At 38.1% G+C, this 14,712-nt stretch overlaps 1 protein-coding gene and 1 pseudogene across 3 annotated transcripts in view; both read left to right on the forward strand.

Annotated features, from left to right (window-relative positions):
• FBXO10 (F-box protein 10) overlaps nucleotides 1-14,712 on the forward strand; it is a 53,304-nt gene that overhangs the window by 14,046 nt on the left and 24,546 nt on the right. The window contains exon 1 of one of the 3 annotated variants that reach the window (XM_016146225.2): nucleotides 2,663-3,288. The exons of 1 other annotated variant lie outside the window; for it this stretch is intronic. In XM_016146225.2, coding sequence (XP_016001711.1) covers nucleotides 3,214-3,288 — 75 coding nt within the window. In that variant the 5' untranslated portion in view covers nucleotides 2,663-3,213. Of the gene's footprint in view, nucleotides 1-2,662; nucleotides 3,289-14,712 lie in introns of those variants that run through there. One more of the 3 variants, XM_036238818.1, reaches the window with a different exon arrangement.
• LOC118600854 lies at nucleotides 6,097-6,215 on the forward strand (annotated as a pseudogene).

Genomic DNA, 14,712 nt, shown 5'->3' on the forward strand with positions numbered 1-14,712 from the left:
AATTAAAGAGGATAGAAGGCTCCTAAGCTTATTTTTCGAGGCCACCATTACCCTGCTTCCAAAACCAGATGACATTACAAAAAAAAAAAAAGAAGAAAAAAGAAAAAATTATAGGCCAATATCCCTGATGAACATAGATGCAAAAATCCTCAAAAAACATTAGCAAACTGAATTCAGCAATACATTAAAAATATCATACACCATGATCAAGTTGGATTTATTCCTGGGGTGCAAAGTTGGTTCAATATCTGCAAATCAATTAATATGATACACCATGTTAATGAATTGAAAGATAAAAATCATGTGATTATATTAATAGATACAGAAAAAGCATCTGACAAAATCCAGCATCCATTTATGATAAAAACCCTCAGCAAAGTGGGAATAGAGGAACATACCTCAACATAATAAAGGCTATGTATGACAAACCCACAGCTAATATCATACTCAACGAGGAAAGCTAAAAGCATTTTCCTTAAAATCAGGAACAAGACAAGATGTTCACTTTCATTATTTTTATTCAACATAGTGTTGAAAGTCCTAGCCACAGTAATCAGACACGAAAAAGAAATAAAAGGCATCCAAATTGTAAAGGAAGAAGTAAGACTATCATTATTTGCAGATGACATGATAATACATATAGGGAACCCTAAAGATTCCACCAAAAAACTGTTAGAACTGATAAATGAATTCAGTGAAGTAGCAGTATACAAAATTATTCAGAAATCATTTCCATTCTTATACACCAATAATGAACTATCAGAAAGAGAAATTAAGAAAACAATTCCATTTACAATTGCATTGCAAAAAAACAAACAAACAAAAAAACGTAGGAATAAATTTAACCAAAGAGGTAAAAGAATATACTGAGAAAATTATAAGTAATTGAAGAAGATACAAGTATTTGGAAACATATACTGTGCTCATGGATAGGAAGAATTAACATCGTTAAAATATCCATAATACCCAAAGCAATCTATAGATTCAGTGCAACCCCTATCAAAATACCAATAGCATTTTTCACAGAACTAGAATAAAATCCTAAAATTTATATGGAACCATAAACGACTCCAAATAGCCATAACAATCTTAAGAAAGAACAAAGTTGGAGGTATCACGAACCTGATACCAAATTATACTACAAGGCTATAGTAATCAAAACAGCACAATACTAGCATAAATACAGACGCATAGATCAATGGAACAGAATAGAGAGCTCAGAAATAAAATCATGTCTGTATGGTCATTTAATCTATGGCAAAGGAGGCATAATATACAATGGGTAAAGACAGCCTATTCAATAAATGCTGTTGGGAAAACTAGATAGATACATGCAAAAAAAAAAAAACAAAACAGGACCATCTTCTTATGCCATATACAAGAATTAACTCAACATGGATTAAAGACTTTAAGAACTAAAACCATAAAACTTTTGGAAGAAAACATGAGCAGTAAACTCTCCGACATTACTCTTTGTAATATTTTTTTCTGGTATCTTCTTGGATAAGGGAAACAAGAAAAAAATAAACAAATGGGACTACATCAAGCTAAAAAGGTTTGTACAGCAAAGCAAACCAACAAAATGAAAAGACAGCCTAATGAATGGGAGACTGTATTTGCCAATGTTACATTAGATAAGGGGTTAATATTCCAACATTTATAAAGAACTCATACAACTCAACGTCAAAAAAAAAAATAGGCAAAGGACCTAAATAAGCATTTCTTCAAAGAGAATATACAGATGGCCACGCAACATAAAAGATGCTGAACGTCAATAATTATCAGAGAAACGAAAATTGAAACCACAATAAGAAATCACCTCATACCTGTCAGAATGGCTATCATCAATAAATCATAAAACAACAAGTGTTGGTGAGGATGTGGAAAAAAGGGTACCCTTGTGTACTTTTGTACAGCCACTTTGGAAACAGTTTGGAGGTTCCTCAGAAAATTAAAAATAGAACTACTTTATGATCCAGCAATTGTACTTCTGGGTATTTATTTAAAGAAAACCAAAATACTAATTTGAAAAGATATTTGCACCCCTATGTTCCCTATAGCACTATTTACAATAGCTAAGATATGGAAGCAACCTAAGTGCCTATCAGTGGAAAATTGGATAAAGAAGATGTGGTACATATATACAACAGAATATTACTCAACCATTAAATTAAATCTTACCATTTGCAACAACATGGTTGGGGCTAGAGGGTATTATGCAAAGTGATATAAGTCAGACAGAGACAGATAAATGCCATATGATTTTGCTTATATGTGGAATCTAAAGAACAAAATAAATGAATAAACAAAATGAAAACAGACTCATAGATACAGAGAACAAACTGGTGGTTGCTAGATGGGTGGGGCATTGAGGGGCTGAGTGAAGTGGTGAAGGGATTAAGAAGTACAAATTGGCAGTTACAAAATAGTTAAGGGGATGTGAAGTACAGCATAGAGAATGTAATCAATAATATTGTAATAACCATGTATAGTGTCAGATGGGTACTAGACTAATCAAGGGGATCACTTTATAAATTATATAAATGTCTAACCACTATGCTGCATACCTGAAGCTAATATAATAACGAATGTCAACTCTAATTGAAAAATTAAAATTAAAAAAATAAAAGACTCTACATACCAAGACGTTTTTCAAGGAAGATGTAAAATAAACAAGTTCCTTTTACTTGTCTTAGTTGCATAGTGATAATAGATGGTACAAGAAGCATTTCGTTCTTTCATTTTGCCTTAATGAATGAACCCTCTCTTAAGTCACCTATCATAGGTTTCATTTGAAATGCCTGATTTCCCTTCATTGCCTTCTTTCTGTTATCTTAATAATATATTGGTTTCCTACTCATACACATGATATTGTATACATAAAGGTAAATAAACAGAGACATTTGATTAAAATTTTATCTATTTCATTTTAGGTGTTTAACCTGGGTGTCTCATTACACTAGTTGGGTTCTAATGCAGTCACATATCTCTTTATTTTTCCAAGTAATCTCCCAAGTTCCTTAATGCCCTTATTGGTGAGAATTCCGATGTCTCCCACTTCCAAACCCCCTGGGAATTTAAACAGTCTAAATAGGTCAGTCTTACCCCTTCTCTCCAGAGGAGCAAGAACTACAGTCTGAGCAGTCCATCCACATTATTTCTGACACAGCTATATGGTATCACTATTGAAGAGCTGTCCTACATGGTCCAAAGATGTGTGGTCACTGCCTCTCAACATCCCTGTTCGACCAGGTTCCTGCCAGCTTGATCTCATGCTTGGATTCCAAGGTTAGAGCTTTTTTAGTTTATGCCCACATGCTTAGCCATTCTCCCCAAAGCACTGTATTCTGACAGTCACTAGGCTATGTTCCTCCTGTCTCCTGGTAAGCTCTCTTTGGGGGCATATGGGACCCTTTCCTGCCAGCAGACTTGATTACGGTCACCGCAGAGCATCTAAGAGATTTCTCTGTTTTCAAATCTCTTCCTAACCCTATTCCAAGGTTTTTTGGCAGGTTAGTTCTACTTCCACTCTAGGATTGTGCCTACCAAGGATTCTCAGGAACAGAGAGCAACCTTCAACAAGATAACTTCCTTTGATGCCTACTCACCTTACTTTCATGTTAGAGGGGCCCTCTGATATCTCTTGGCAAAGCACAGATCTGTTCCCAGGAGACTGTCTCCACCAAGATAGGCATTATTGAAAATTTACTTGGCATATACCCTGTTAGGGATTTGGGGAACAAGGTTTCAGTTTCAACATAAAGGATTTTTAGTTCCCTCAAAATTTTTTTTAGAATCAAACAATAATCAGTACGTTTATTTCATTATCTTTGTTTTAACCTTTAGAAATATGAGCTATAACAAGAATGTCTTCAGGGAAAAACCACAAATGTATAGTTTAACAATTCTAAAGGAAATATACCTGTGACTACCACCTGTATCAGGAAATGGAACATTGCCAGTGCTCAGCAGCACTCCCTTCCAAATTATAACCTCTTCCCCAGAAAAAACCACTATCTTGACTTTTGTGATAATTGTTTCTTTGCTTTTCTTTGTAATTTTGTCACCTCCATTTGCATCCCTAAACAATACAGTTTATTTTTACTGTTTTTAAACTTCGTGCATATAAAACCATACTGTGCATATTTTGTGTTTGCCTCTTTTGCTCAAGGTGTGTGTAAGCTGCATCCAGGTAATGACCACAGTTGTTTTCTTTGCCAATAGTATTTCATGACATGAATATGTCATGATACATTTATTCATCCTGTAGTTGATGGACACCTGTGTTACTTATAGTTTCTGACTACTAAGAACAGTGCAACCAAAAACATCCTTAAACATTTTCTATATGTGTACAGGTTTCTTTAGGTTATATGTATCAAAGTGGAATCGCTTTGCTCGATAATGCCAAAAAGTTTTCTAAGTCACTGTACCAATTTACTTCCAGCTAGCAGTATATGAGTTTCAGTTGTTTCACCTCCTTGTGAGTACTTGGTATTGTCAGTTTAAAATTTTTAAACTATTCTTGGTGATATCTCTTGTGTTTTTAATTTTCTTTTCCTGGTGCTGAGCACTTTTTTATTGATTAATCAGATGACCTCTTTCGTGACTGCCTATTTAAGTCTTTTGCCTATCTTTTGCCTTGATTTGTCAGACTTCTTATATTTTGGTTAGTGGTCCCTTGTCAGTTATATGTTTCAAAAGTATCTTCTACTCTGTGCCTCTCTTTCATGGGATATCTTAAATGGTGATATCTTAGATCCTGTTCTGTAGAAGCAGGACTGGAAATGGGGCTTCCTGTTCAAGTAGTGCTTAGGAAAAGAGAATTAGGAAAGCAGAACGGGGAGAAGAGGGAAAGAGAGGTATAACTAGGTGAAGTGGCCGTTTTCTGGAGAAGGGACATCTGTGAGTTGTTATCAGCTGGAACTTCTGTCTGGGGGTTGGGTGCTAGAGCTAGCCAGTAAAGAGGATCTGGGTGAGGCACCAGTAGTATTCTCTACAGTCTGCTCCCTTTTTATCTTACTTAAGTTTACTCCATCCAGATACAGCTTCTCCAGGATTCTGGTTGGTCACAATTTCTGAGAAAACCTACAAGAGGAAAGTTAGTGGGACAAACTACAATTGCTGCTGTCTTTAGTCCACGAATCTAACTAATACCCATTAGCATCCTCCTCCACCACTCATTTTAGTGCCCCCACCTTTGACCCTTGAATTTTTGAAAGAACTCAATGATGAAGTCACCTGGTTCTGAGTTTTCTTTTGTTTTTTATTTTTAATTTTTTTGCCTTGACCATATGCTTTATTTTTTCTGTGCACAAAATGTATAGGACATTAATTTTATGTCTATGCCTTAAATCACTTGATACTTCAAAATGATACCTTTCTTCTTTGAGCTGGGTAAGCACTCAGCTCTTCTTTGCCAGAGATTTTACTATCTTTTATGTTTTTTAGACCAAAAATTCAATGTTCTTAATGGTTCTAGGACAATTTAAAATTTTTCTTTTTAATTTTAGTAAGTAAGTAATATTTTTCCAGGAATTTGTCCTTTCTGAGGTTTCAAATTTATTTATAAAAGTTGTTTATAATAGTTCATTATTATTCCTTTAATGTCTACAACATCTATAAAGATATCCCCCTTTGCAGTCCAATTTCATTTTTATTCTTTGCCCTTTTTTTTCTTCAGTTTCAGTAGAGGTTCTTTTTCAGAGAACTAACTTTTATCTTCACTGATAGTCTCATAGTAAGTTTATTTTATATTTCATTAAGTTCTATGCTTTATTTTTTTTGTTCTATTTTCCTTAGGATTATATATATTATATATTAATTATATATTATATATATATATAATTTTTTTCTAAATTCCTGAAATGGATGCTTAATTCATTCATTTTTTTCTTTTTTATTTTTATTCAATCCATTTAAGGGTACACATTTTTTCTCCCAGTGCTGTTTAGTGGGAGCTAACAAATTTTGCAATGTTATTTTAGTCATTTATTTAAAAATATTTTGGATGTGGTTCCATAGTGTAGCAGTTAGCACATCTGCTTTACACACAGAAGATTCTGGATTCGCACCCCAGTGGAGCCACAGTCCATGGTCTACAGCTAGGCCACCCTGAACAAGCCTGATCCTGTCTGATCTTGGAAGCTAAGCAGGGTCAGGCCTGGTTAGTACTTGGATGGGAGATCATTTAGGAAGACCAGATACTGTAGGCATAAATAATAATGGTAATAAAATAATTTAAAAAATAATTTATAATTTTCATTGTGATTTTCCCTTTGACTCATAGATATCTTAGAAATGTAGTTCTTAGTTTCCAAACATGTAATTATTTTTTAGTTATCTTTTATTAATTGATTGCGGTCAGTGGGCTTGTTTTGTATAATTTTAATTCTTTAAAAATTATTGAAATTCTCTTAGGGCACTGTTTATAGTTAGTTTTATAAAATGTTACATGTTTGCTCAAAAGTGATATGTATTCTACAGTTATTGGATTCAGTGTTCTATGTGATGCCATTAGCTCAGTTTTTTAATTATATCCTAATATTCTTTATCCTTACTGATTTTTTGCCTATTCTAACAAATATAGAGAGAAATGTGTTAAAATATCCAACTTTAATTATGAACTTATCTATTTCACTTTTTCATTTTTTGCTTTATTATCTTGGAGCCCCAATATCAAGCACATACAAATATAAAGTATTATATCTAGTGAATTAACCTTTTATTATTATGAAGTTGTCCTTTTTATCCCTAGTAAAATAATTTTTTTTTTGCTTTAAACTCTATTTTTCTGATTCAGTATAGCTGCACCATCTTTTTTGTTGTTGTTGTTAACCTACGCAAAATATATCTTTTTCCAAACTTTTAATTTTGTCCTTTCTGTTTCTTATAAGCAACATATAACTAGGTTTTGGTTTTTGATGGCCTTTGTCTCTTAACTGGAACATTTAGGTCTTATTCATTTAATATAACCACTGATATATTTAGGTTTAAGTCTTTCTTAATGTTTTATGCTCTTCTGCGCTGTCCCATCTCTGTTCAATTTTAGCTCTTTCTTCCCTTCTTCTGGGTTATTTTTAATCATTCACTTTTTTCTCTTTTATTAGTTTGGATGTTATTCAGTTTCTCTTTTTAATGGTTACCATTGGAATTTTAATTTAACTTAAGTTGATAAAATAAAATTAGAGATGATTACTATTCATACTCTTCTTTTGTATAGTACAGGGACCTTAGACTGTTTGAATTCCAATTTTCTCCTTCTCTCTTAGTGATAGACTAGCTGTAATACACTGCATCAGCTTTGATTAGATCATTTAAGGATCCACAGATGGAACAAATGTGATGAGAGAGGAAAAAAGTGAGAGAGCAAAGAATTTACTTGAGAAAACTGTATATTTGTCAGGACTCTTTTGGTTGCAGGTGATCAGCTTAGACTCTCTTAACTTTAAAAAGAACATCTGTTGGCTTATAAAACCACATAGCTGGAACCAGGGTCTCAAAAAATACATTCAGGGCTGTGTGTTTGTGTGTGCGTCTCTCTCTCCGCCCTCCCCCACCCCCCATCTCTCCCATTGCTCAACCTTGCTTGTCTTAATTTGGCTTCATTCCTCAGAAGAACTCTTCTGTGCTGTCCCATCCCTAGCAAGGGGGATGTAATGCTCTAATTGTCTACTTTGGGTCAAGTATCCATCCTGTGTGCAGGAAGCATGAGGCACAATGAATGATAGCCCCTCCAGGACTAAGTGGAGTGGGAGCAGAATTCCTCTAAGGAACCAGAAGAGGGAAGGTATGCTGGACAGACAAAAGTTATAACTACTACAGCCCACTACACTGAATAATGACTGGAATGGTGATATAAAGAAAGAGGAAGGTTAGAGAGGTTGCAATTAGAATTATCTCCATTAATATGTGTAAGAAAAAAAAAGGAAGACATCACCTGTTCTTGAGCCCACTGACAGGGAAGGAGGCCTGTCAAACAGTTCCTTTGCCCACCAACCACTGGGCACTTTGGTTTTGTTGGCTGAGGACATCTTGGTGTCCCCTGCAGCAGAGGTGAGAGAGAGCTAGCATAGGGTATTTCATATGCGAAGATGTATTCAACATGGTAGCCATGGTGCCTGCTATTCCCACAGCCCTTTCTAAGAAAAACTTCTACATCCACAATTCCTTTTCCTGTAGGAGCAGCTCCAGACAGTCATGCATTCTACCATGATCTCTTGCTCTATCCCTAACCCCTCATCGAAACTTGCTTCTTGGCCTTTTGGCTAAGATGAAGTATAGTAGTTGAAACTTACTGGACCAGAGATGGATATCAAACTCAAGAACAGCCAATTTCTGGGCTCACCTGGGACCTGTGCAGAGGCTTTGGACTCAGTCCAGGTTAGGAACCTCAGCTGTGCTGCTTACTAACTAAATAAACAAGGAAGTAATTGTTTATTCCTGGAATTGGGGATAAGACTCTTTCCTCTTGGGTTGTTGTAAGTGCTCATTGAGATGCCATATAAAAAGTACCTGGTAAGCCTGCATTAAACCTTTCACAGCCCCCTCAAGGTCACCCAACAAATTCATGTTAAATCAGGACTAAGACCCAGGTCTCAGGATTCCTGATCCAGTGTGGTCTCCTAGGTGAACCACAATGAATGAGCAGTGCATTGAAGGAGAGAGAGAGGGCCTTATGGCCCTCACCCACACTCGAAAGCACCATATGTGCACCGGATCACAGTGTTCTGGTCTATGTTATCAAATTTCAAAGCTGAAAATAAGAAACAGCTGCTGATTTCTCAGGCTGAAGAGAGCTAAGGTTTGAAGAAACAATGAAAAGCCCAGTTGAGATTTTCGTCATCTTCAAAGTTTTAAGTTTTGTTTCATTTTCTATAGTGTGTGTATTTGTGTAGGTGTGTATGTATGTGTACAGAGCTCTTTTGTGGTTTGTAATATTTTACTCTCTGTATTCTCAAACAAAAATTCACAAAACTTTAGGGAGATTTACTTTGAAGAAAAATCTAAAATCATTAACCTATTACAGTTACTTAATACAGTTTGTAGTTATTTACACTGGATCTTTGTATGCTTCGTAATGTGGGGAGAAAATATCTTTTTTTCCCTTTGTTGATACTAAATAGAGTTCTGAGCTGTTCTAGATACTATTTCCTCCTTACTTTTTTATTAAAAGCAGAATTCCTACCACACTAATACTGAGATGCCCTTCCCTAGCTTTGAAGTAAGTGCATTTTCTTCATTATACAAACATGGGACATGTAAGCAGAATTAAGTCTCCTGCTCTCTAGATCGCCCAGTGAGGAAGAGGCAGAAACTAGAAGCCTGTTGGGTCCCTTTTGTCTCAGTCATTTCAGCATGGGGTAGGATCTTTTGTGCTGGGACTCAAGGCAGCTCCCCACTGCCCCCCAAATTAAAAAAAAAAAACTCTATATGAACTGATACAGCTGGCTTTTCTCCCTGACTCCTTCAGACTCAAAAAGCTACAACAAGACTGAGCCTCTTACTATGTTGGAAACCCTGCTGGAGGTTTCCTACCCCAGGGTTTTTGCTGACATTGTTTCCTCTACTTACAGTTCCCTTTCCTCCATTCTCTGGCCCCACCCCCACCCAAATCCCAGAGTCCAGCTCAGATGCCAGCTCTTCCATGAAGCCTGGTTTAGTGATTAAAAACCCAGTCTTTCGGGTGAAGCCTAGTTTCAAAAGAGGGCTCTGCTGCTCTCTAGCAGAGTGTTTTGGGATAAGTCATTTGTCACATAAGTTCCTTCAAACTTAATTTCTTCATCTGTAAAAAGAAGACAATAATACTTTAATCAGTGCTTCTCAAACATATAGTACACACAAGTTCCCTGGTCATCTTGTCGAAATGCCAGTTTTAATCCAGCAGGTGCAGGATGGTGCCTAAGAATTTGCATTTCTTACCAGTTCCTAGGTCCTGGGAACAGCATTCTGAGTTGAAAGGCTTAGGAGAAATGTTGAGAGAATAAAACGAGATAAGACATGGAAAGTGATTCATATTGTGCCCTTCAAATAGTCTTGCTTGGTAAATGGTAGCTGCTGTTTTTGCTGCCTTCTATTCTTATTAGCTGATTTCCCTAGCTGAAGGTCACATTTTTATTCTTTGAACAAGGGCTTTCCCTCTTTTATGGCACTCAGCACTTTTTCCCTTTTAACTGAGGTTTTGGCTTCTTTGTTCTTCCAGGCCTTTTTTGATGGCATAGCTCTGTCTCCTATCAGACTTGAGGGTGGGATCTTTATCTGATTCCTGACTCTCAAGGAGTGCTTACTTGGTCTTGTACATAGTAAGTGTTGCATACCTCCTTAAGTTCTATTTACTTCTTTTTTTATTCCACGGGGATCTGTGTCACAGTAGGGATTCCATAGCTAATGGTTTGAATAACCTCAGCTTTGCCAATACACCAGATAATAATGACAGTGATTATTCATTCATTCAGTAAATGTTTATGGAGCACCCACGATGGGCCAGACATAGTTCTAAGCATAATACAAAGCAGCGATAAAGTTTATGCCCTTAAGGAGTTGACATTTTACTCAGGGGACAGGTAATAACTAAAGCATATTATATATAAAACGATAAGCTCTTTGAGGACAGAGAATGTGTCTAATTTGGCACAAGTGAGTTTCCTCATCATAGCTGTTCTGGCACGATGTCACCTGGTCACATTACAAATCTGTATATGTCGTTTCACTTTTCTTATGTATAGTCCCTGTGGTGTAACACAGTACTTCCTCATGTCCTGTTCACTCGCCCTGCAAATCTACTCACACAAAAGTGTTAGTGAGCTAGATAGATGTCACTAGAGATTTTATTCCTGACCCCAACTTGCCTCGCCATCATGATGCTCAGCAAACTAAATGGCCCATAGAACCCACCCTCTCAGAAGCAGTGGGAGTCTAGACAGCAAAACAAATCCAAAGCTTTACTTCTATTTTTTCAGGTGAGGCAACCCTTGGTTGACCTCACAAATTGCAAGGACCTTGTCAGCAGACAATCCTTTATTTTTTATTTTTTTAGGCCTACAGCACCTGGTCTTCCTAGGTGGTCTCCCATCCAAGTACTAACTAGGCCCAACCCTGCTTAGCTGCCGAGATCAGATGGGATCAGGCTTGGCCATAGACAAAGCTTTACTTCTAGTGCCTTATGCTGATGAGACTTCTGTAGAGTTTCCTAAGGTTATTTACCCCCAATTTCTTCTTAGCATGTCTTTTTCCAATTCATGTCTTTTAGATGTTAACGCTGGTGAGGACTTGGTCAGCAGAGTTCTCTTTTCATTCTCTCCACTCTCTTTAGTGATCTCATCCCATCCCATGGCTTTAAATGTCATTTAGGTATCTGTTTAAATGTCACTTCCTTAGAGACTTTCCTTAACAACCCTATCTAAAATAGCACATGCACACACTCACACAGACACACACACACACACGGACACACACACACACACACACACATACACATACCTTTTAACCTGCTTTATTTCTCTTTATAGCACTTATGTTATTATTTTTAAAATTTATTGTCTGTCTCTGAAGGTAGGGTCTTGTTTACTGCTAGTCAGTACTTGGAACAATGCCTAGTACAATAGCTGATAAACAACAAATATTTGTTGATTTGTTTTTACTTTGGAAATTCTCAAAGACCTCACAAGGTATAGCAGGACAGCCATCATCAGCCTGTTTACAGATGGGAAATCAACTCAGAGAGGTTAAAAGATTTGCCTCAAGTCACCAGACTGGGAAGCAGTAGAATCTGCTTTTCAGAGCCAAGTCTTGTGGGACTCACCTCCCAAAAGGGTGGCCTCTGCCTTGCGCACTGAGGCCGGGGACACCAGATGGCCCGGAAGCATGTGGATACCTCCTCCAGTGGGCAGTTAGGAGGTGTCACACAGAAACCCTGAGTTCTCACACTCTTGGGAACACATAAATAAAGGAACAGCTTGAAGCCTACCTCACTACATGCTCTCCCCCATCCCTAACAAGTTCCCACTGTTGTTTCTCCAGCCCATTACAGGCATTACACTCCTGGTGCACAGGCCCTGCGGGACATTTGTTACTCTCAATTCCATAGCTCAGAGGCCCCAATGGCAGAAAGGAAGGGCAAAACTTGAATACAGTTTTTTTAAGTGTTACTTGGTTATGGAAATCCCTGTTGCTGTGTGGATCCCCATGGATTAGTGTAAAGATATAGTAAATAAAGCTACATGGAACAACAGGGAGCGTGACATTTGAATAAAAAGAAATCCTCGTCTGGGCTCCGAGAGGATCTGGACTCTATTTTTCTTATGCCAGTACCATACTGTCTTGTGGCTGATAGGTTGAGGGAGTCTGAATTGTGGGGGTGGTTTAAGTGATAAGTTTTCTTTTATCAGGCAGTTAAGATACTGGTGGGACCTTTTGATCCCATCAAACTTGCTATTATTCTTCTAATCTGAATTTATTCCTCTGGCATAGCCTGAGTCTTAGCATGAACAGCCCATATTCTGGGATGGAATTCCCATGTCTCCTAGCTCTGTGTAGGGTATCATATTTACCCCATAGCAGGCGATCTCTGCTAGGCCTGAAGAAGTCTTGCTCTGTGCATGTGCAGTCCTGCTTTCAGCCAAGAAACTGACCCTACCCGACTCACCCCACTCACCCCACCCTTACTCTGCCCCTCGCTCCATTCTGGTACCCTGCCTTACAGATTTAGCAGCACAGAGCTCAAATCTGCCTGCTCAGTAAGACCACCACTCTGCTTGAGCTCCGTTTTCCTACACCAGAATAAGAAGGTGCCCCAAGATGAAAGCTGGGGCAGTCATACACTCATCTCCTGTGTTTCTCTTCTCAAAGATCACAGTCCTGTGCAGCTGGCTAGTCAATGCCTGAAAGCATATATTCAGTCACCTCATATATTTTGTATAGCTTTATAGTTGTTTATAGCAGAAAGGTGAATCTAGTTCCAGTTACTCTACTGTGGCCTGAGGTGGAAGTGGAAGTTCAGTTTTGGATACAATGCTGAATTTTTCATATCTGTGGAAAATCCAAGTAGAAATGCCCAAAAGGCAGTTGGGTTTTCATGCATGGGTCTGGAAAGAGACAATTGGGGCTGGAGATTCAGATTTTGTAGTCACAAATTCAGTGGTAGTTGAAGCCAAGGGTATGAATGTGATCACTTAGCTACAGAAAGGGGTAGAACATTTTTCTATTAAAAACCTTGAGAAGGTATAACTAAAGAAATGGGCGAGGAACAAGACATCACTGTCACAGCAACCACCATGAATAAATGGCATTCATCTGAGGGAGTGACAGCTGTCAGGAAACCAGCCTTTTCTCTGTATTTGTATTTGAAAAGCTGGCCAGAGCCCAGCTTTTCTCTGCTGCTCCTGAGGCCTTAGTAAATCTCACTGGGTGATCATTAGAGAAAAACCTACATATCCAGGCTTCGGTACTAATTTGTAGCATTAAAGCCACACTCTTCTAGAGGAAGCTCAGAATTTCTTCCAGACATAATCACACATTTGTGCTTCTAGCCTCCTGCGGACTTAGACAGCTGACAAGTATGACCATCGTTTTCCTGTAGTTGAGAGGAAAATCAAGGCACTGGAAAAGTTAAAAACTTGATTAAACTCAGTTGTGGAGTCTAACCTGTTTCTAGTTTTAGTTTCTAGTTGTCTGGAGACTATAGAGTGGCAGACCTGGAAGGTCCTTTAGGTCATCTAACAGAATCTCATTGTTTGTCAGGTAGAGAAACTGACACTCATAATTGAGAGGGCTTTAACTAGGTATAAGTAACAAATTCAGTGATGCTAGCTTACGCAAAAAGGAGAATTTATTATGCATACAGAGATAGCTGATGGAATTCAAAAGGCAAGGATAAAGCTGATCTTTGAAAATAGCCTGGAGCCATGATCCTGAGTGCTGTAGAGAAACTGGAATGACCCTTGTTGCTTCCCTTTCTCACCCTTTTTCTGTGTCTTTGAGTCATTCTTCTCTCATTGTAGAGTAGGTTCTAGTGTATCCCTCCCCTCAGCCCCAAGAAAATAGTCACCAGCAGCTATTCCTGAGTTTATAGCTTAGGAAAGAAGTCATTCATTCCCCTCTGTTCAGGAAAGAAGTCAACCTGATTTTAGAATCATAACTCATATTCTCCTGGAAAAGGTCTCAGGGGCCCAATTGGAGCCATCTAGAGTCCAAGCATTTGTAGCTGGGGTAGTATTGTTTTACACACTGGACTGTGGTGTAGCTCTACCTCTGTAACCATGTAGTGCAAATGCTTGGGGGGAAAGGAGGATATTTTCCAGAAGAAAAGAAGGGGGCAGATGTCCCACTTCCAGCCAGCCCAGTAGATGTTTAGGACACTAGGGTTACATTAGTAACCATGGGCAGAACCAGGACCAAGACCCATAGCCTCCAATCAAGCAGCAGTCTTTCCTGAGGCTGCCTCACATAGGGAAGCAGTAGTCATTATTTCATCTGGTAATGAGGAGGGACAGACAGATGGACACTCACTGCCTCCATTCTCATTTCTATTGATGTGAAGAAATAGAGGTCCCTTCCCTGGGAGTCTAGGGGATCCAGAGAGCTCTGAGACCATAGCAGCCAAAGGTGGGCTTCCTTTGTATTAGTCCAAACTCCTTTAGTTACCAGTGATAGAAACCCAAATCAAATCAGCTTAAGCAAAAAGGGCATTTATTATAAGGCCATTGAGGGTACCTC

The sequence above is a fragment of the Rousettus aegyptiacus genome, unplaced genomic scaffold, assembly GCF_014176215.1.
Source record: "Rousettus aegyptiacus isolate mRouAeg1 unplaced genomic scaffold, mRouAeg1.p scaffold_m13_p_3, whole genome shotgun sequence".
NCBI lineage: Eukaryota > Metazoa > Chordata > Mammalia > Chiroptera > Pteropodidae > Rousettus > Rousettus aegyptiacus.